The 20,098-nt window shown below is 42.6% G+C and overlaps 1 protein-coding gene across 4 annotated transcripts in view; it reads right to left on the minus strand.

Annotated features, from left to right (window-relative positions):
• Positions 1 to 11,792: 11,792 nt before the first annotated feature.
• Positions 11,793 to 20,098, minus strand: part of pdcd6ip (programmed cell death 6 interacting protein) — a 32,867-nt gene continuing 24,561 nt past the window's right edge. For 2 of the 4 annotated variants that reach the window (XM_084079552.1, XM_084079549.1), the window contains exons 13-18: positions 18,966 to 19,214; positions 17,733 to 17,867; positions 17,536 to 17,630; positions 16,888 to 17,005; positions 15,936 to 16,123; positions 11,793 to 13,835 (exon numbers count right to left, since the gene is read on the minus strand). In XM_084079552.1, the coding sequence (XP_083935678.1) occupies positions 13,640 to 13,835; positions 15,936 to 16,123; positions 16,888 to 17,005; positions 17,536 to 17,630; positions 17,733 to 17,867; positions 18,966 to 19,214 (981 nt within the window). In that variant the 3' untranslated portion in view covers positions 11,793 to 13,639. The remainder of the gene's footprint in view (positions 13,836 to 15,935; positions 16,124 to 16,887; positions 17,006 to 17,535; positions 17,631 to 17,732; positions 17,868 to 18,965; positions 19,215 to 20,098) is intronic. The other 2 variants (XM_084079551.1, XM_084079550.1) reach the window with 2 other exon arrangements.

Raw genomic sequence — 20,098 nt, forward strand, 5'->3', positions numbered from 1 at the left:
GTCTACAGGGCTGAAGTGGTTACTGTATGTTTTGTAATAATAATCAAAATCTACAAGGAACTAGTAACTAAAGTTTTCAAATAATTGTGGTGGAATAAAAGTACAATATTTGCCTCTGAGATATAGTGGAGTAGAAATAAAAGTACTGACAATTGGAAATACTCCAGTAAAGTGAAAATACCTAAAAATTGTATTTAAGTACAGTGCTTGAGTAAATGTACTTAGTTACTTTATACCACGGCACACACACACACACACACCCAACAGAAGACACTTTCACTATAGGCTCTAGTATTGCAGAGCCGATGTTTGTCGTTTGCCGCCGTTGTCATTTTTAATAACGACATATTTGTGTTTTATTTCTCTCTCAGTGCTTTGGCAACATTGTCTACACATTGATGCAAATGTCTGATGCAAATGCTCTGTAAATTACATTTTGAGAGAGAGATTATTGTTTAGTATTATATCTTCGGATTTGGCAATAATATGGTTTCTCATCCGTTATGCCCATAAAACTCATTTTAATTTGAGAGAGAGAGAACTGGAGAGGTTGGGGACGTTTTTTTTCCCTTTTCTCCAGTTGTTATAGTAACTGCATCTCTACAGCCGTCATTCAACGGCTATTTCAGGCATCTGTCCTCTTGGGAACATCAACATGAGCCCTACCACCTTTCAGTGTTTTCACCAGTGGTGGAAGAAGTACTCAGATACTTTTACTTAAGTAAAAGTAGCAATGCCACCTTAACCCCAGTAAAACTATGCCTAATCCTAACCTTAACCTCAGTAAAACATGTCTAATCCTAACCTAAACACTAACCTTAACCTCAGTAAAACTATGCCTAATCCTAACCTTAACCTCAGTAAAACTATGCCTAAACCTAACCTTAACCTCATTAAAACATGTCTAATCCTAACCTAAACCCTAACCTTAACCTCAGTAAAACTATGCCTAATCCTAACCTTAACCTCAGTAAAACTATGTCTAATTCTAACCTAAACCCTAACCTTAACCTCAGTAAAACTATGTTTAATCCTAACCTAAACCCTAACCTTAACCTCAGTAAAACTATGTTTAATCCTAACCTAAACCCTAACCTTAACCTCAGTAAAACTATGTCTAATTCTAACCTAAACCCTAACCTTAAACTCAGTAAAACTATGTTTAATCCTAACCTAAACCCTAACCTTAACCTCAGTAAAACTATGCCTAATCCTAACCTTAACCTCAGTAAAACTATGCCTAATCCTAGCCTTAACCTCAGTAAAACTATGCCTGCCAGGAAGCGAATCAGACACAGGTAGGGGCGGTTCTATGGGTGGGTCTTCTTATAACCTTGGTGGAATCCATCATTTAGAGTAAAAAAAAATGGTACCATATATTACAATGAGCATTAGTGAGGACCAATTATATAAAGATAGGTAAATGGGTTTCTAGTGTGGAACTTCATTCAAATGAAGCCTTTATCAGGCAACCATATATCATTAATGCTTTTACCTATAATTATCATTATCATTTCCCTAAAAATGATTTACCGGTTGGGCGCTAATAGGCCTATGGTGAAAGGAAAAGTAGGCCGAGAGAGAAGCAGTGCAGACTGTAAAAGAATAGTGAGTGAATTGAACAATATGCTGCTAGTGTTGAATTTGTGAGCCATTAGTCGCTAGGTAATTAATACCTGTCAGCGTTGTGCTATGTTCCCTCTGCCTTTCTTCTGTTTCAGGCCAATTAAATTATGACAGTCCTCTGGTGGGAAGCGTCTTGTTAAAATTAACCCATTCAATCCGGGGACGCATCTCTCAGTCATTTTAAGATTTCTTTTGGCTATTAAAAAATAGCAGATATACAAACTCATAGCGCCGCACCAAATCTTTGCTTCTGGGGGGGTTCCTGGAACAAAATATTTTCAGATGGGGGGTCCGCGGCCAAATACATATAATTTTGGGGGTCCTTGACATGAAAGAGTTTGAGAAGCACCGATATATACATAGCAACATACATTAACAAAAATAAGTAACGGTTAGGATTTAGAAGACATTTGTAGAAAGCCCAGAAGCAAAGATTTGAGTTCAAAATGTTCGCTTTGAAAATATATATATACCTGTATATATTCAAAGATTTGCTAAAATGTTCACGATTATTCAAAAATAGCAGATATACAGGCTCATAGCACGGTACTCAGTGCCGCGCTATGAGCTTGTATATCTGCTATTTTTTTTATTAGCCAAATAAATCAAAAAATGATTCTTTCCCAGTCTAAATGGGTTAAGGGCCTGAGATGCGCACAGACACCTTTGATAAACACGTCCGGCGCTCCAATTGGCTCTGACAGCAATGCTACTCTACAGCAAAGAGAGGGGGGGAGGATGGGGGGGCGAGATGGGGGGGGGGGGGGTTCGGAAAGAGAGAAAAAGACTGACAAATAGAGGGAGAGATAAGCTGAGATAGTGCGTCTGTTCTAGCTGCCACTTCTACAAAAAACTATGAGCTGTTGGATCTGATTACAAGTAACTTTCCCCTCCAAGTTGTACTCTCGAACACACACACAAACACACACACACACACACACACACACACACACACACACACACACACACACACACACACACACACACACACACACACACACACACACACACACACACACACGGGGAGACTGGCATGATGTTATGGGACATTTATGAGCCAAGAGAGACACGGAATACTGAAGACTACTCACTGCCAGTGATTTGTGGCTCAGGCGGCACTGCAGGGACAGACAGCTGGCAAAGATGAAGACAAGACACACCATGACAGATAAGAGAGGAGAGTAGAGGAGTGAGAGAGCCTGTGGATGGAGAAATAAATAACTACGTAGAACAAAGGTAGTTTGGCCTACAAGCAGTGGTGTAAAGTAACTAAGTACATTTACTCAAGTACTGTACTTAAGTACAATGTTGAGGTACTTTTACTTTACTGGAGTGTTTCCAATTTTCAATACTTTTACTCCACTACATCTCAGAGGCAAATATTGTACTTTTACTCCACTACAATTATTTGAAAACTTTAGTTACAAGGTACTTTTGCAGATATACATGATGACATTATAAAACACACATTAACCTCTTTAGCCCTATTTTATACATAGGCTATTTGAAAATAGCCGATCTACAAGCGTGCTGCGAAGCGACGCGTTGTGAGCTTGTAGATCTGCTATTTTCAAACATTTTAGTACTTAGTAGAAGTAACTTTTGGTACTTTGAGTACATTTTGATACCAATACTTTTGTACTTTTACTCAAGTCAATTTTCAATTCCAGACTTATACTTGTAACGGAGTGCATCTACATTGCAGTATTGATACTTTTACTTAAGTAAAACATTTTAGTACTTTTTCCACCACTGCCTACAAAGCTACAACAGAAGGTAAAAGAGAGGGTGAGCTTATAGGGGAGAGAGAGGTAAATAAATGACCAAGAGCAGAAGCGAACACTAACGCGCCATTTATTCTCGGTTGTACTACGTCGGTGTCACGTACCAAAATTATCCAATCTACAAGCTCACCACTAGGGGTGTAACGATACATTTTAACAGCGATACGATACGCATCACGATACATGGTTGACGATACGATACATGTCCGATATTGGTTCATTCATGGCAATACGATACGATGATTTAAAATCGATACAGTAACTATTTAGCAGAGAAATTAAATCTGTGTGAAACGTGTGGATAGTGCAGGTTTTTTAAGGGAAACATGTATTATTATGGATATAAATAAGTTAACACAGTGATTCTCTGGCAAATACATGGACATTGTATTTGAACACATACGGACAAACCCGCACCTTGACATGAACACAGAGAGAATACACACATTTATCGATAGACCAAGTAGCGATATGGAATGGAAAAGTAATTAAACCCCTCTCTCTCTTTTTTCTTCTCAAAATAATTTCTAAATACAACGCAAAAGTACTTAGTATCGATACAATCGCTTATTTGCATTACAAAGCGATACGATACGAAGTTAAACGATTCGATATGTTGCTGTTTACATATCGATATACTTTGATTGTTTAAATTAAAATCGATGCATCGATACAGTCGTTACACCCCTACTCACAACGCATCGCATCGAGAGACGCGTTGTCAGCTTGTAGATCGGCTATTTTTTGGGGCGTGCAAACCCAAGTATAAATCAGGCTTAAAAGAAGGTGAACTAGGGGTGCCTGGTGGCTGTCTCAGTGCACAGACCTTGTGGTAATTGTGAGAGTGCGACGATCCGGGTTCGAGTCCACCTCACGCCTCTTTCCTTCCTCTTTCTTTCCTGTTTATTCATACGCTCTCCTATCTGTAAATAAAAGCATAAACATGGCAGAAAATAAATCTTAACCACTTGAACCCCGGCATGCCTATTCTGGGGGGGGGGGGTTCGCCAAAAATAGCAGATCTACAAGCTCAAAACGTGACACGTTTTGAACTTGTAGATCAGCAGTTTTGGCAATCGCCAAATATAGCAGATATTTCGCCAAATTCGCCGTAAAATAGCAGTTCTACAAGCTCAAAACGCGTCACAATGTGACGCGTTTAGAGCTTGTAGATCGGCTATTTTTTCGCGGCTTGTAGATCAACTGTTGCCAAAAATAGCCGATCTACAAGCTCAAAACGCGTCACAACGTGACCCGTTTTGAGCTTGTAGATCTGCTATTTTTGTCGAAGAGACAGAGAAAAAAAACTGTCCCGAGTAGAGTTGTAACTCGAGTCCGCTCAGTGGTGAGCTGTGGATTTTTGAACTATGGGTACTCTATTTTATGACGTCACGCACGCGGGCACGTGCGTGCGCAAGCATGTGCACATAGCCACTCAGCTCAGTGCTAGTTGAAATACTGTATTCAACATGTGATTATTAATGTATTTATATTTATTATTATTTTGTTGCATTGTTAATTTGTTGTTTTTATTTTTGTTTAAATTAATTAATTATTCTATTTTCCTTTTACTTTTATATAAATGCCCTTTACATAGACCCACACATAAGTGCTTAAAATAATCAGTCAACTTGTCTTTACTTGAATTACTTTTTTTTAAGACTTACATTGCTTTCAAAACAGTGTTTTTTAAAACAAGTAAAAAATAAATAAAAAAATACCCTTTTGCTACTCACCAAAACAAAGACGGTTTTATGGAGTTGAAAGCCTACTTTACTAAATGGGAACACTGTGAGCCCCCACCTCACGTCTAAAATACACTTTTTGGACAGAAAAGAAAATATTTCACCGGAATTAAAACCTGTTTTTGGTTACTCCACAGTGCCCTCTACAGATCTGGTCAATGGAATTTTCCTATTGACCAGATTCTTCCTTCCGGTGAAATATTTTCTTTTCTGGCCAAAAAGTGTATTTTATACGTGAGGTGGGGGCTCAGAGTGTTCCCACTTAATAGAATAGGCTTTCAACTCCATTAAACCGTCTTTGTTTTGGTGAGTACCAAAAGCGTTTTTTTTAATTTTACTACAGACGAGAGGCTGCGCTACCGCGGTACGAGGGGAAAGAATGGAAAGTACCATAGCGTTAAGGAGAACTCCTTCTAACGCTATGGACCAGAGCTAGATAAGGATACATTTGTGAGTGTCTGGTAGGCTACCAGCTCTTGTTATGCAAAGCAGCCAGGTTGAGGCCATTGTTTAAGGTGTTAAAAACGGCTCGCCCTTGAAGGTGCGTTGTTGTGTTAATGATTGACTTCTCGCGCGCGGCTGACTTGTGTGCTCGTGAGTCCAGCCCCCACAGTCTCAGAACTAAGGGTACGCCGTACCCCCCCGTACCCCCTACAGCTCAACCCTGAGTCCGCTTCACTAAGACCAGAGAGGGTGGTTAGAAAAAACATGTTTTAAGATTAAAAAAAAGTGTTTTCAGAAAGTGTAACGGATGTGGAGTCCAGAAGACGGATGAAACAGAGAGAGAGAGAGAGGGATGAAACGGAGAGAGGGGACCGGCGGGGGAAGAGAGAGAGAGGGATGAAACGGAGAGAGGGGACCGGCGGGGGAAGAGAGAGAGAGGGATGAAACGGAGAGAGGGGACCGACGGGGGAAGAGCGAGAGAGGTAGAGTGATGGATGCAGGCAGGGGGGCGCCAGTTCTCTGCCAACATCCCCCTGCCTGCAATGCTGCATCCTTCCAGACATCACACTGCGCTGCCATCTGCCTGCCTGCCTCTCACTCTCTCTCTCTCACACACACACACACACACACACTACTATAGCAGTGGTTCAACCTGTGGGCCGGGGCCCACTAGTGGAACGTGAGGATATTGCAAGTGGGCCCCGGAATAACTGTTAAAACACAAATCTTGCCGTACCCCTATTATGCCTACACTATTTTTTTTTTGGGGGGGGGACTTTTTTTTTACTATTTTAAAATAGTATCATTTTTTAAATAGTAAAAGATGTCTAAAAGGTTTAGGCACATAGGGGTACGATGGAGCCCCAAGACTTTTATGATAATACAAAATAGAAATAAGTTCAAATGGTATGTTCTATTTTTTCTCTTTTAAACCTTGTCTAACACATTCAATCCAGGAATGCATATACTGTGTCATTTTAGATTTCTTTTAGCTATAACCATTATTGTATACTTTGGGCTATTCAAAAATGATGTATTTGACCCTGAAATTGACCCTTATGTGTCTGTAACTCTGAGAGTGTACAAATGGAATCAAATGGACCAGGGTTACATTAACTCTGATGATGATACTACAGTGTAGATTGGGACCGCCAATAAATTAAAATGGTTGAGTCCCCTGGCATATATTTTCAAATGCGAGATGTTTCTACAACATGGTCAATGACAGAAGCCTGACTTCGGCACCGTCCTATTTCTACCTAATGACGTCATCACGGAACGTCATCGCAACATCATCGCAACCACGTCGTTGTCCTTTAAAATGACTGTACGATAAACGAAATGTCAATCTAGCAATTTGGAACAAGATATTCACCTGCTTTCAGAGATCCTCAGTGAATTGTAATAATGTTTCGTTGGACGGTACATCTGAAAGGGAGAGAAAGGCATTACCATCGTGCTGTGGTAGTCGGACTCAAGCTGTACACTTTTATGAAGAACAAACATGACACTGATCATATGGAAATGTACATCTTCAACACAGTATCTGTGCGCTGGATGAAGTGGTCCCCCCCAGTGACCAGTGGAAGAGGAGATCGTCCCCTTGAGATTCCCACCAGGCGCATGTCCTACACAGCTGTGCTGATAGAAGATATCATCTACATCTGGGGAGGGTTTGACAGCTGGCCATATCAGTGCTACAATGAGCTTCATGCATTTGATGTCGGCACTCAGAGATGTTTCAAACCCGAGGTTTCTGGGACTGTACCAGACGCAAGGTGTGACCACTCGGCCTGTGTCCTCGTGAAGGTCATGTACATCCATGGGGGGTGGAATAGGGCGACTGAATACACTAACGACATCTACAAGTTGGACACCACCACAATGGTCTGGTCTTTAATCAACAGCGGAGGCCCTCGCCCACCTGTTTCAGGATATCATTCTTCCACCATCATCGGGAAAAACATGTTTGTATTAGGGGGCTATGGTGACCAGGGGAGCACCTTCACCTACATCCAAAACATCAGGGTGTTTGACACACAGACCAACTGCTGGCTGAGCACGCCTTCTTCACAGCTTCTTCCAGAAGGACGACGCAGAGGTCATTCAGCCTTTGCCTATAATGAAGAGTTGTACATATGTGGTGGTGAACACATCAGCCCGACATTTGATGTGTGGAAATTCAATCCAGGGACCTTCTCTTGGAATAAGGTTGAGACCAAGGGGAAAAGCCCGCCTCAGACTAATTACATGTGCTGCTGCATGGTGGGAGATCGCGTCATCATTGTTGGAGGGAGGAACCTTTGCAGATTTGATGGACGAAACATAGTCGTGCAAATACCCACTTATGACTTGAACATTCTAGACTTAAGTCCTAGTCTAAAGATGTTATGTAAGCTAGCGGTTATTCATTATGGTCTGGAACGGTCGGAACTCCCACACGACATCAGATGGGAACTGACCATAGACTGTAAACAAGAAATGGACCAAGTGTCTCTAAAGACTTTGCGTTTTAGAGAACAAGCCAAAATCTGGATGAACACTCCCCCCCCCGATCATATGAGACGCCCCTGATCATACCAGACCCCCGTGTAATGAGGCGATCACGGACAATATTCCATGATTTTTCGAAGGTCAGTAAAAACGCTCGGAATCGCTGGCAGTGGTTTGACACGTTTAAGAAAAGCTCATGGCAGTTAAAGAGTTAAGACCTGAGGCCGATTCTACAAATGCTTTCTAAATCAGTAGTTCTCAAACTCTTTTGTGCCAAGGATCCCGTCCCCAAAATGATATGCATTTGGCCGCGGACCCCCATCTGAATTTGTTTTGTGCCAGGGACCCCCCCAGAAGAGATTTGTGTACAAAAAAAAATCTAAAAAAAAAACTTTTTTTCTCTCCAAACACTTTTAAAAAATGTTCAAGAATAGCAGATGTACAAGTGAGCTTGTACATCTGCTAATTTTGAGATCTGCTGTTCTAAATCCAAGAGTTTTCTTTAAAAAAAGTATGTTGCTAAAATGTGTTCCCTGTTTTAATGGGTTAAGCCAGGACACGAGGCATGCAGTGAACCTAACGTTTTTTTCGGAGGGTTTCCAAAGGAATCTACCAGGAGGACTGAACGCTCTAACTCAGCGGTTCTCAAACTATGAGTCGCGACCCAAAGCTGGGTCGCGACCAAAGCTTAGGAATGCCACAAAAAACAAAACAAATGCATGAATTCAAAGCTTCATGGGGTGTGTAATTGATAGAAATTAAGTAATTTTTTGGGTGAACTACTCCTTTAAAATAAAGGATTTATTTAGGACTTATGTTCAATATGAGCGGGTGGTACAAATACATGGACCACGGGTCCATTTGGTTCCATCTGTACCCTTGTGGATTTCAATTTAGATAAAATGCAGGTATGGGTGGGGTCCCAGCCACATGAACAGTTAGGAACCCAATTTACCCTTGTCTCTGTAACTCTGAGTGTACAAATGGAACCAAATGGACCCGTTACATTTGTACACTCTCACCGAGTTAAATTAACACCGATGATGATACTACAGTGTAGATTGGGACCCCCAAGAAATTTAAATGGTTAATTTAAATGGCATTATCTTTTCAAATGATGGTCTGTGGGCTAATGTGTGTCAATTTGGGGGTCCTTGATGCTAAAAAAAGTTTGAGAACCACTGATTTAAGTTGGTCTTACAACTACCAACTCTCAGGTAAACTCATGATTCTACTGTACCGGTAAGCTACAAGACTGCCCCCTTGTGGCCATTCCCCGCCAGTGTTTTTCTTCCAATTTAGTATTTATGCCAATTGACTCATCCCCACCCATTTGGATAACAAGCTTATTCTTAATATTTCAAAAACAATTAGCATAATTCTTTGATCTAATTATAGAGTATTATCAGATCAGATAAAATATATACAAATAGGTCAAACTATACAACAAGTAAGAACTATGAAGTGTGGCTTGACAGCACATTGTCATGGTCTGAACAGTGAACATATAACGATGGCTACCAAAACGGGGAGAGATGGTGAGAGATGAACAAGAAAGTATTCACCGTTTTCACCCGTTTCGTCAAGTTGTTTGCTTACTGGTTTTGTCATTTAGAGCAGTGGTTTTCAACCTTCTTCGCGTCAAGGACCCCCAAATTGACACATATTAGCCCACGGACCCCCATTTGAAAATATATGCCAGGGACTCAACCATTTTAATTTCTTAGTGGTCCCAATCGACATTGTATCATCATCATTAGTGTTCATTTAACTCTTAGAGTGTACAAATGGAACCAAATGGACCCGTTAGGGTCCATTTGGTTCCATTTGTACACTCTCAGAGTTAGACACATAAGGGTCAATTTGGTTTCTAACTATTAATTTGGCTAGGGACCCCCTGGAACCCCCTCAAGGACCACTGGTGGTCCCCAGACCACTGATTTAGATTACTGCTCAGTATTATGGTCATCTGCTTCAAAAAATTATGAGTTGCTCAAAATAAGGCTGCGAGACTGGTTCTGGATCGTTCTTTAGGGAACTTAAACTTCATATAGTACTGTACACGCGAGACAATACAATAACACCTTACCTGCTATTCAAAAATCAGCAGATCTACAAGCTCACAGTGCGGCACCGAGTGCCGCGCAACAAGCTTGTAGATCTGCCATTTAAAAAAAAATCTTGGACATTTGTGCAAATCTTTTGAGTATATATTTGTAACTCAAATCTTTTGCTTCTAGAGGTCCCTGGAACAAAATATTTTACAAATGTTCGCTTTAAAACATATATATAAAATGTGTCAAATATACTGTACACGCGAGACATACAATAAGACCTTTCTTACATACCTGATTGATAGTGCTGCTTAAACAAACTAGAAAATGTGCTCCTCGGAGCACAGGTCTCCGCCAGGTCAGGAAGTTGATAGTATCACACTAGAAAGTACTGATCCTAATTCTGTCTTACCTATTTATATTACATATTGTGATGTCACGTGAAGCTTGACCAATCCAAAAGATAGGTGTTCACAGACGGACGGACACACACACGGACGGAGTGAAAACATACTCTCCACCATGCCTTCGGCCTGGCGGAGACAAAAATATCTTTATCCCTGTTGGTATCTCTTTATGTGATACTTGGACTTTTCGTAGGATGTTTTTTAGTTTTTAGTAATTGTTGGTGATAGTGACACGCTGTTATTGTAACAGGTTTCTATTCTTGGAGCCCAGGAATACTAGCTGCCGTTAAGACCTGGGCCGCATCTGTGTCACTTTAGATTTCTTTGGCTATTCAAAAATAGCAGATATACAAGCTCATAGCGCGGCACCGAGTGCCACGCTATGAGCTTGTAGATCTGCTATTTTTGAAAATCTTGAAAAGAAATGTTTTAGATTTTTTTCAAAAAACTGTTAGGATTTAGAAAACATTTTTATCTGTATGAATAAATAAACAAATAAACATACATTTCTGTGTGTTGTCACTGCTGCTGTATCTTACTGGCTCACCCTCCAGTGAGGAGTAGAGTTCTCAACGAGCCTGAAAATTAAGGCCCGGCTTTACCTTGGCCCTATACTGGGCCGGCCGGAAGGCTCGGCCCAAACAATTACCATACTTTTAGTCCCGAAAAATCCAAAAAGGTGTCATTATGTGCTTAATGTCCTCAAAGTCACGCATCCAACAAGCTTTGAACTGAGCAGATTGGACCTTCCGTTCCAGAGATAATGGCCAAAACATCTTGAAAAAAGGACACTTTCGCCTTTTGGCCATTGTCGCCCGTTTTTCTTTAATAACTCGGGCTAGGGTGGGCGGACGGCGACCAACTAGATACCTGAGTAAAGTTCACTTTGAGCTGCATCCAACACATCCACTGCCATTTCCGTCGACCATTAGGGGCAGTTGAAATTACTTTTTTGGGGGTAATAGACTTATTTTTCTTTCTTTTTTTTACGGAACCCGAGGCTCGCCCCGAACCAACTAATTGGCATATATTTTTTTGGGGGCGCGGCCCGCACCGAAAACGTCGGGTTGGTTAAGGCAGAATTTGAGAACTCTAGTGAGGAGCCCCCACCGGAAGGACGTAGAGACTTCCGTCTAACTCCTCCCACCTTAACACTCTCCACTGACAGGTGCCCCCCCCCCCTCCCTCCCCCCACTGGACACGACAAAGTCTCGACAAAGACGGGAGTCAAAAACACAGTTGAACACGTCAAGCATGCTGCCCATATACAGAGATGTTTTTTAATCACATTAGAAGAAAAAAAAATCAAAAAAAAAATCAAAATAAACACAAAGAGCATTGAAGCCTAAATCTATGCTCCGTCGCACGGCCCGCGTTGCGCGCCGAAAAACGCCAGACCTACAAGCTCACAACGCGTCACGTCACGTCTGCGGCCGTGTTATGAGCTTGTAGGTCTGCAATTTTTTTGTCACGCAAAACACCAGCCGTGCGACAAACAATGAAATCGGGGCTTTTTAAGAGTGCATCACACGGAGTGAAGTGTCTTGGTTAGGGTGTAACCACATAAACAGTCTTTATATATATATATAATATGTATATATTTACTTATAGAACCAATTATCCCAACTTCTACAGCCGTGTACAGCCTCTGATTGTAAAACATTAATATACCAACGTTCCCTGGGTGAGCGAGAGAAAGTAGAGAGAGAGAAAGAGCGAAAGAGTCAGAGGGAGAGAGAGACTTTCTCTCTCAACAGTCGTCATCTATACGTTAGAAAACCTAAAACCTTGGTTTCTACAGGTTTGTACATCAGCGATGCAAACATTACAAAAATAGGAATATAGCCGACGGTGGTGGAAAGGGATGCATGGGGTGGGGGGGAGGGGGTGGGGCGGGAGGGTGCCCCCCCCCCCCCCCCCCCCTCCCGTCGTTAAGGTCGCCGATGGCGAGCCAATCAGTGGCGTGCTGCACTCCCACAAGATCAGGAAGATAAAGAAAATCTATCACCAAAAAGAAAAAACTAACAAACAAACGAAAAAAAACACACATGCACCCCTCCAACCCCGGGATGCACCCCTCCACCTCCGGGATGCGCTATCCCAGAGTCCTCTAGTGTTGTACAGCCATCCAGCCCAGACAAAAGGACATCAGTATCATCAGCGGACATCAGGACTTAAAAATGAAGTTTAGGATTTTTTTTTAAACCGTAAGTTTAATTTAAACAAAAATCATTAGAAACCAACAGAAGTACATAAAAAAAAAAAAAAAATCTAAACAGGGTTAGTGCATGGAGTGCAATAAGGCCAGGGAGGAGAGGAGAGGAGATGTCGAGAGAGTTAAAGGAGTAGTTCACCCCAAAAAATGACGTATTTTCTATCAGTTACACACCCCATGAAGCAAAAAAATCTCCATGAATTCATGGAGATTTTTTTGTTTTTGGCACATTCCTAAGCCAATAATTTGATGACCAGCGGAAAGATGCTAATGTATCCGGTAGGAGACTCAAACAGTCTTCTGAGAGACCGCCGGTCATCAAATTATTGGCTTAGGAATGCGACAAAAACAAATAAATGAATTCAAAAGGCTTCATGGGGTGTGTAATTGATAGATAATAAGTACTTTTTTGTATGAACTACTACTTTAAGGATCCTGATTTATACTTCGTCGTAAGGCGACGATATCACTTGCGCAACGTAGCGGGTCTAACTAGCAAGTAAAGCTTATAGATCTGCTATTTTTGCGCATGCGGCACCGTTGTAACGACAGAGCATGGATTAGGTCAACAAAATAAAAAAGGGGGAATTAGGAAGGGGTGGGGGGGGTGGGGGGTTAAGACCGAGCACAAAGCTGTGCCACCACAGTCCCCGTTTCGCTTAGGTCATTTTGGCTGCTTGTTAGTGCGAGAGAGAGAGAGGAAGGAGGGGTCAGAAGAAGAGAAGAGGGGGGGGGGGGTTGATGGGGGTGGCGGTTATTGCTGGGGTGGTATTTTTTACGTTTTCTCCTGCCGGAGGTTGCGGCGGTGGTTGTGGGGAGAGAAAACGAACAGGGGGCGAGAGAGAGAGGAGGAGGAGAGAGAGAGAGCAGGTTACTGCTGGGGGTAGTAGGGCTGTTGTTGCTGGGGGGGCTGCTGGGGGTAGCCGGGGTAGGGCTGTCCGGTGGGGGGGGCTCCGGGGTAGCCCTGGGGGGGCTGCTGTCCCGGGGCCGCCTGGTAGGGCATGTAGGGCATCTGGTTGTACTGGCCGTAGGCGTAGGGGTTGTAGCCCATGGGCATCTGGTAGTACCTGTAGACGAACACACACACACACACACACACACACACACACAGGAGTGAGTGAGACAAAGTCAAATAAGTCAAATAGTAAATATATTTGGGGGCGAATGGTTAGGGAGGCTCTGCTGCCACATGGGCTCCTATGCCCGTTGTCTCTGTTATCTTTCAAATAATGCACAGCCTGTGGAGTTAGTTCAGGCAGTCAACTCAAGGCAGAGCGCCAAACCTGATCAGGTGAAAAAAAATGATTACCACGATGCAGACAATATTTCACGAAGAGACCAGCGTTTCAACCCCAACAGGACTTCTTTAACACATCCACTGCCAGAGGTTACTCACCAGTGCCAAGGTTTTATTGTTGTTCTTTGTTTTTTTCACGTCGCCATAGACCCCGTTAAAATCCTTAAGAATGCGCGATGCACTGTTTGTAAACATCGTGCACATGTCCCTGTGTCTCCCAGTGCAGACCACGTGTCAAACGGGGCATCAATGTTGTAGTTAGAACGGTTTATGTTAAACAGTGATGACCGAGGAGAAAAAACTACAAGGGAGAAAAAGCAGTTTTAGTGTGCGCTTTAGAATGGAGGCCGACGGGAAACGCAAAACCGGATCGCAAATAGTTGTGTGTAGTGGTGTTACACTGAAAATGGTCCGTGTCGAAAATTGAAAAAAGAAAACAAATCGAAAAAAAGGAAAAAGCACCCGGACCGTAGCACTACGGTCTCGGCGCTTAACAGTTGGATTTAATGGAACGTAGGACTACGTTCTTGGCGTTTAATGTGTTAAAGCTGCATTTGCAACAACCTGGGTTGCGTTGTTATCATGCCAGTCAGTTATGATAATAGTCTCTTGAGCCAGACTGTTGCCTCTCAGGCTCTCACGATGTTCAAAGCTTCCGTCGTCACACAGTCTGTGCGACGAGATTGTGCAATAGCTAGTGGAGACTATTATGATAATGACTACATGCTTCATAATAAAGGTTAATAGATAATCATCCCATCAGATTGGATGACACTAGATAATCCCTCACACATAGGCAAACACACCAGCTTTCCAAATTCCATACCTTACGTCACCGCCGGTTCTCAATGGCGGGGACCACCCGGGGTAAGGGTGGTGGACCCTTACGCCTCTGTAAGAGGAGAGGATCACTTATTGTAGGGGCTGCTAAAGTAGATCAGGGTTTTCCCCCCAGCACTGATTTACACTGTCTTTTTCTTGGCTCGTCTTCTCAGCATTTCTATTTCTGCATCTCCATAACTCCACCACTGTTCTGCTTCTGAATCCATTCATCCTCCTTTCCCTCTTATTTCTGTAGGTCTTCAAAATCAGCAGCCCTTCAATGCACCTCCTTGTCTCCTTCATCTGTCTCTCCCTTCCTTCCTTCTCTCTCCTCAATTCCTCCACCACCAAGACGGCCATCTAAACAACCAGCTGAAATATTTGACCGTACAGTTACAAACTATTTCTACTGGTACTAGCTGTTCATTATAACCATGAGGAATTAACGTAGATCTTGTGGTATAGAGCACCGAAGTCTGATGTAATTTACACATCCTACCTGGTTCGCAGTTTTCTACCCCCATTCTGAATTCCCATAGATGTCTTTAATATCGCGTCAAATAAGAACTGTGTTCCAAAAATAAACAAATGACCCCGGCGGTTTGACTCTTATGGATATGAAGCATCAACTGACGGTGAGAAAACAATGTTACTTCCGCCAAATTAGTTAGATTTTCACCAAAACAGATCAAATATAAGTGACTGACTATCATAAACGATACAGAGCCACCTCCCTGACAATATCGCTGAGACAGTTTTTTGGACCACAATTCTTATATGAGACGATTCTAAGATGACCCAATGTTATTCTCCATAGAGAAATTACTTTACGAACCAGGGGATGAACGAGTGACGTCAGGACTTCTGTACTATGAAATCATTCACTGCCAAGGACGTCTTTGACAACTTTTTTTGGGGTGTTTCTACTAGATGGCACTTCTCTAACACATGAGTGAGCATTTCATCCCTAGATGACTTAACTAAAACATACCACACTGTGGTCCAGGACCATGGAACGGGGGGGTGTGTGTGTGACAGGTCAACTTACGGGGCATATCCCTGGTAGGTGGGATACGGCGGTCCCTGGGCCTGGGTGAGCGGGGCCATGGATGGGGGGTTGCCCGTCGGAGGGGCGTTGGGCGGCGGGTTGCCGGGCGCGGAGGCGGCCTGCGGGTTGACGCTGGGTGGAGGGGGTCTGGCGGGAGGCAGGGGTTTGGACTGGGGCTGCTGCTGGGCCTAGGACACACACACACACACACACACACACACACACACACACAGACACCAAAGCATGGTCAATATGCATCCATGTTGGAAAACGTCAGGTTTTAGAATGGCTTTATTACTCAGACTTGTGAATAACACTGGTTAAAGCAGTGGTTCTCAACCTGTGGGTCGGGACCCCACATGCTTTGGGGTGGGGGGGGGGGTCCCTAGCTCTGGTCCATACCTATGGACCAGTGCTAAGGGGGTCCCCAGATGACAGTAAAGTGAAGTGATAATTTATGGAATTTTGAGACCTTTTTAATACTTTAAAAGATATATGAAATGAAAAAAGACCATTACTGCATCAAAAGTAATCAACAAACTAAAAACTGCATTGTCAAACATTGGCCAAATTGTCAAATAACATAAGAAAGAGGCAAAAATGTTGAAAATAGACGATCTACAAGCTCACAACGCCTCGCGTACAAGGCGTTGTGAGCTTGTAGATCTGCTATTTTATTCAATATTTCTGTTGAACCGAGTCAAACTAAATGTCATGCCTCAACTCCTACATTCCAAGTGCTTATAAGGGTGGGGCGTCCCCAGTTCAAATATGATTTTTTTGGGGGGGCCACAGCCTGAAAAGGTTGAGAACCACTGGGTTAAAGGAGAAGCAACAGAAATACAGGAGACCAGTGTTTAAAGCTATATTGAATCATTTGATATTTGATAGGTTGTCTACATGCAACCACAACAAGCCATGTTGAGTTTTTGAGCCGACACGGGCAACTTACAAAGACTGTCCTGGGTGCGGGGGTGGGGCCAGCGGCGGTGGGGGCGAGGTTGCTCTGGTAGGCGGGAACGTTGATGGACGGTGCGCTGGGCTCCCGTGCGATGCTCTGCTGCAGCTCCCTGGTGAAAAACAGAAACAACAACTTGAACTGCTGTTCCCTGCCCGTTTACAGCTGTTTCTTAGCAACCACAGACTTAGCGGTTAGCTGTATTGACCAGAGATGCGTATTGTAAAGCATTGTGGGAAATATTGAGCCTCATCTATCAAATGTTCTCCAGAAATACAAAAAATATTAATAAAACGGTGCATGAAATAGTTTGTAAAATGAAAAAAATACATATATGTACTGTAAATATGCATTTAAAAGGGTGAAGGATTCATGACTCCATGTGTTGAACTTGAAACGGTCGCAACATGCGTTATATTTTATGATGATAAAGCTGTCTGTGTACACGATGACCAAAATAAAAAAATGAATAGCGCACTAGTAAAGAAACCATTGCTTTTGGCCAACAAAGTCAACCTGACCCACTTCCTGACAGCGAGTGTGTACTTGCCTTATCAACGTATTAAAAACAGACAAAACGTTCTATTACAACTCTACTCAGTACACACATACATACACAGAGTGTTATAATGGATTACATACTTGAGCAGCTCATCCCTTTCTGTCTTGCGGGCGAAGACGATGTCACTGCACTTATTCTGGAACTTGAGCAGTATCTCCGTTAAGCCATTGTAGAACTAGAGGGAAGACGACAAGAAAGGAACAAATAAATGAATAGATACATAAATAGAGTAAGAGATGCATATTTGTCCCGTGTCGTGTCGTGCGGCGTTAGGTACCTTGGTGCCTTCGTGCAGATTGTTGCTGATCTCCACGTAGCTGTCGTGCGCGGCGGCCAGCTTCTTCAGCACCTCCTCTCTGGCGTTGGCCTCAGTGTTGGACTGCTTCAGGCTGCTGAACTCCTGGTGAGACGTCTGCAAGGAAAGGAGGATACAGTCTGTGTTTTCCAGCGCGAGTGACAGCTCATGCCTAGACATTCTTGTGCAAATGAATACAAGTATGTCTACATGCTCTGGGGTCAGTGCAGTGTTGATTTTGACAGCAAATTTCGATTTAGTTTTAGTCATATAGTCTTTTGAATATAATTCTGTTTAGTTTTAGACATATTTTAGTCATCTGATATCTTTACTTTTAGTCTAGTTTTAGTCGACTAAATCTACAGTTGATTTAGTCAACTAAAATTTGTTTTTGGCGGGCCGTGATGGCATAGAAATGATTTTCACTTAGCTGCATGCCGAAAATAGCCGATCTACAAGCTCACAACGCGTTGTGAGCTTGTAGATCAACTATTTTGGTCTGTGACACCCACGCTCACCCATGATGACTTGTCTTAGTTCTACTGGATCTCTTCTCCAATAGTCCGTCCCAAACATTTTAGTCTATTTTTTGTTTGTTCATGAAATTGTCAGTATATTTCGTCATAGTTTTAGTCATCATAGAGCTTAGTTTTTATTTAGTTTTCGTCAGTGAAAAAAGGTAGTCGACCAATATTTTTCGTCAAAGTTTAAGTCAACGAAATCAACACTGGTGCAGTGGCTGAAATGTATTCTTTTCCGGGCCTTCCACATAACTGCAGGTTATAAAATAGACTCAATCTTGCTCAAAACTGTGGGGCTGCATCTGCAACTATCAATTATTTTCCTTCTTCTACTTCAATTATTCTATCGACTACTTTATCGAAGCACATTTTTTATATTTGTATACATCAATGAGCCTACACAAAAACAAATAGAATTTTCTTTTAATAATCAACTCAATCAATTTGTCTTATTAACCACTTAAGCCCTATTTTATAATCGGTCGTACAACGGTATCACACAAAAATAGCGTAGACAAGCTCACAATTATATTTTTGCAATTTTAGTTGCTTAATTAAATTGATTAAATCGATAAGTTTGATTAACTGTTGCACCCCTTGTCCCTTCACTCCCTTGTACCCCTCCTACAAATATATCCCTGTGTGAGTGTGTGTGTGCGTGCGTGTGCGTGTGCGCGTGTGCGCGCGTGCGTACCTGCACTTGTCCCAGCAGGTCCTCTTGCGTGCGGAGGCTGGCCTGTACCCTCTGGTTGTAGGCGCCGTAGAGCTGGTCGAGCTGCGACAGGGACAGCTGCTCCTCGTTGATGGCTCCGTCCTGGGCCAGGGCCGTCAGGAAGCAGACGGACATGTCAAAGGTCACGGCCTTGATCTCTCCCTCCAGCACCTCCCTCTCCCGCTTCACCTCGTCCAGCTGGGACAGCTGTGCACGCAGCACGTTCACCACCTGAAGACACACACACACACACACACACATATATACAAGGTCAGAGAAAAGATAAGTCTCTCAAGTCAACTCTTGGACAGACTGCACAGGCAGCTGTCATCTGTTCATCATTTCAAAATATCCATTTCTGCTAAGCATCCTATATGACAGTGGTTCTCAATCTGTTGGTCGGGACCCCCAGGGGGTCCCCACGTGTTTTTGGGGGGGAGGTCCTCAGATGACAGTGAAGTGACAATTTAAGGACTTTTAAGACCTTTTTTAATACCTGATAACACTGGTCAAACATTGGCCAAATTGTCAATAATATAAGAAAGAAATTGTGAAAATTGTGAAAATAGCAGATCTACAAGCTTGTAGATCAGATATTTTCACAATATTTATCTGTGGAACCGAAAATGTAATGCCTCAACTCCTACAAAGTGCTTATCAGGGTGGGGGTTCCCCAGTTCAAATATGATTATTTTGGGTGGTCCCCAGTTCAAATATGATTATTCTTGGGGGGTCACGGCCTGAAAAGGTTGAGAACCACTGCTATATGAAACAACTTAACCTAACTCTTTATAATTATTAGTATTATTATAGCCTTTATTTAACCAGTAAAAACATTGAGCCATGAGTCTTTTATCCAAGAATGAACTGGAGGCGGGCAGGTTACTAAAGACAGACATAAAAAAAGGACATTGTAACGCAAAGCACAGCCATATGCTAAATGTCTTATCTTAACCTGAAACTTGTCCTAATTGTAAACCTCTAAAAAGATCCTTTTTGACCACAAATCAACCGTTTCTCTTGTGAGGACCAGCTAAATGGTTTTCACAATCTTTCACAGTCTCTTTCCCAAATTCTACTATACTTGCGGGGACATTTGGCCCCTCACAGGTATA

Source organism: Gymnoscopelus microlampas, assembly GCF_963454915.1.
Source record: "Gymnoscopelus microlampas genome assembly, chromosome: 15".
Taxonomy (NCBI): domain Eukaryota; kingdom Metazoa; phylum Chordata; class Actinopteri; order Myctophiformes; family Myctophidae; genus Gymnoscopelus; species Gymnoscopelus microlampas.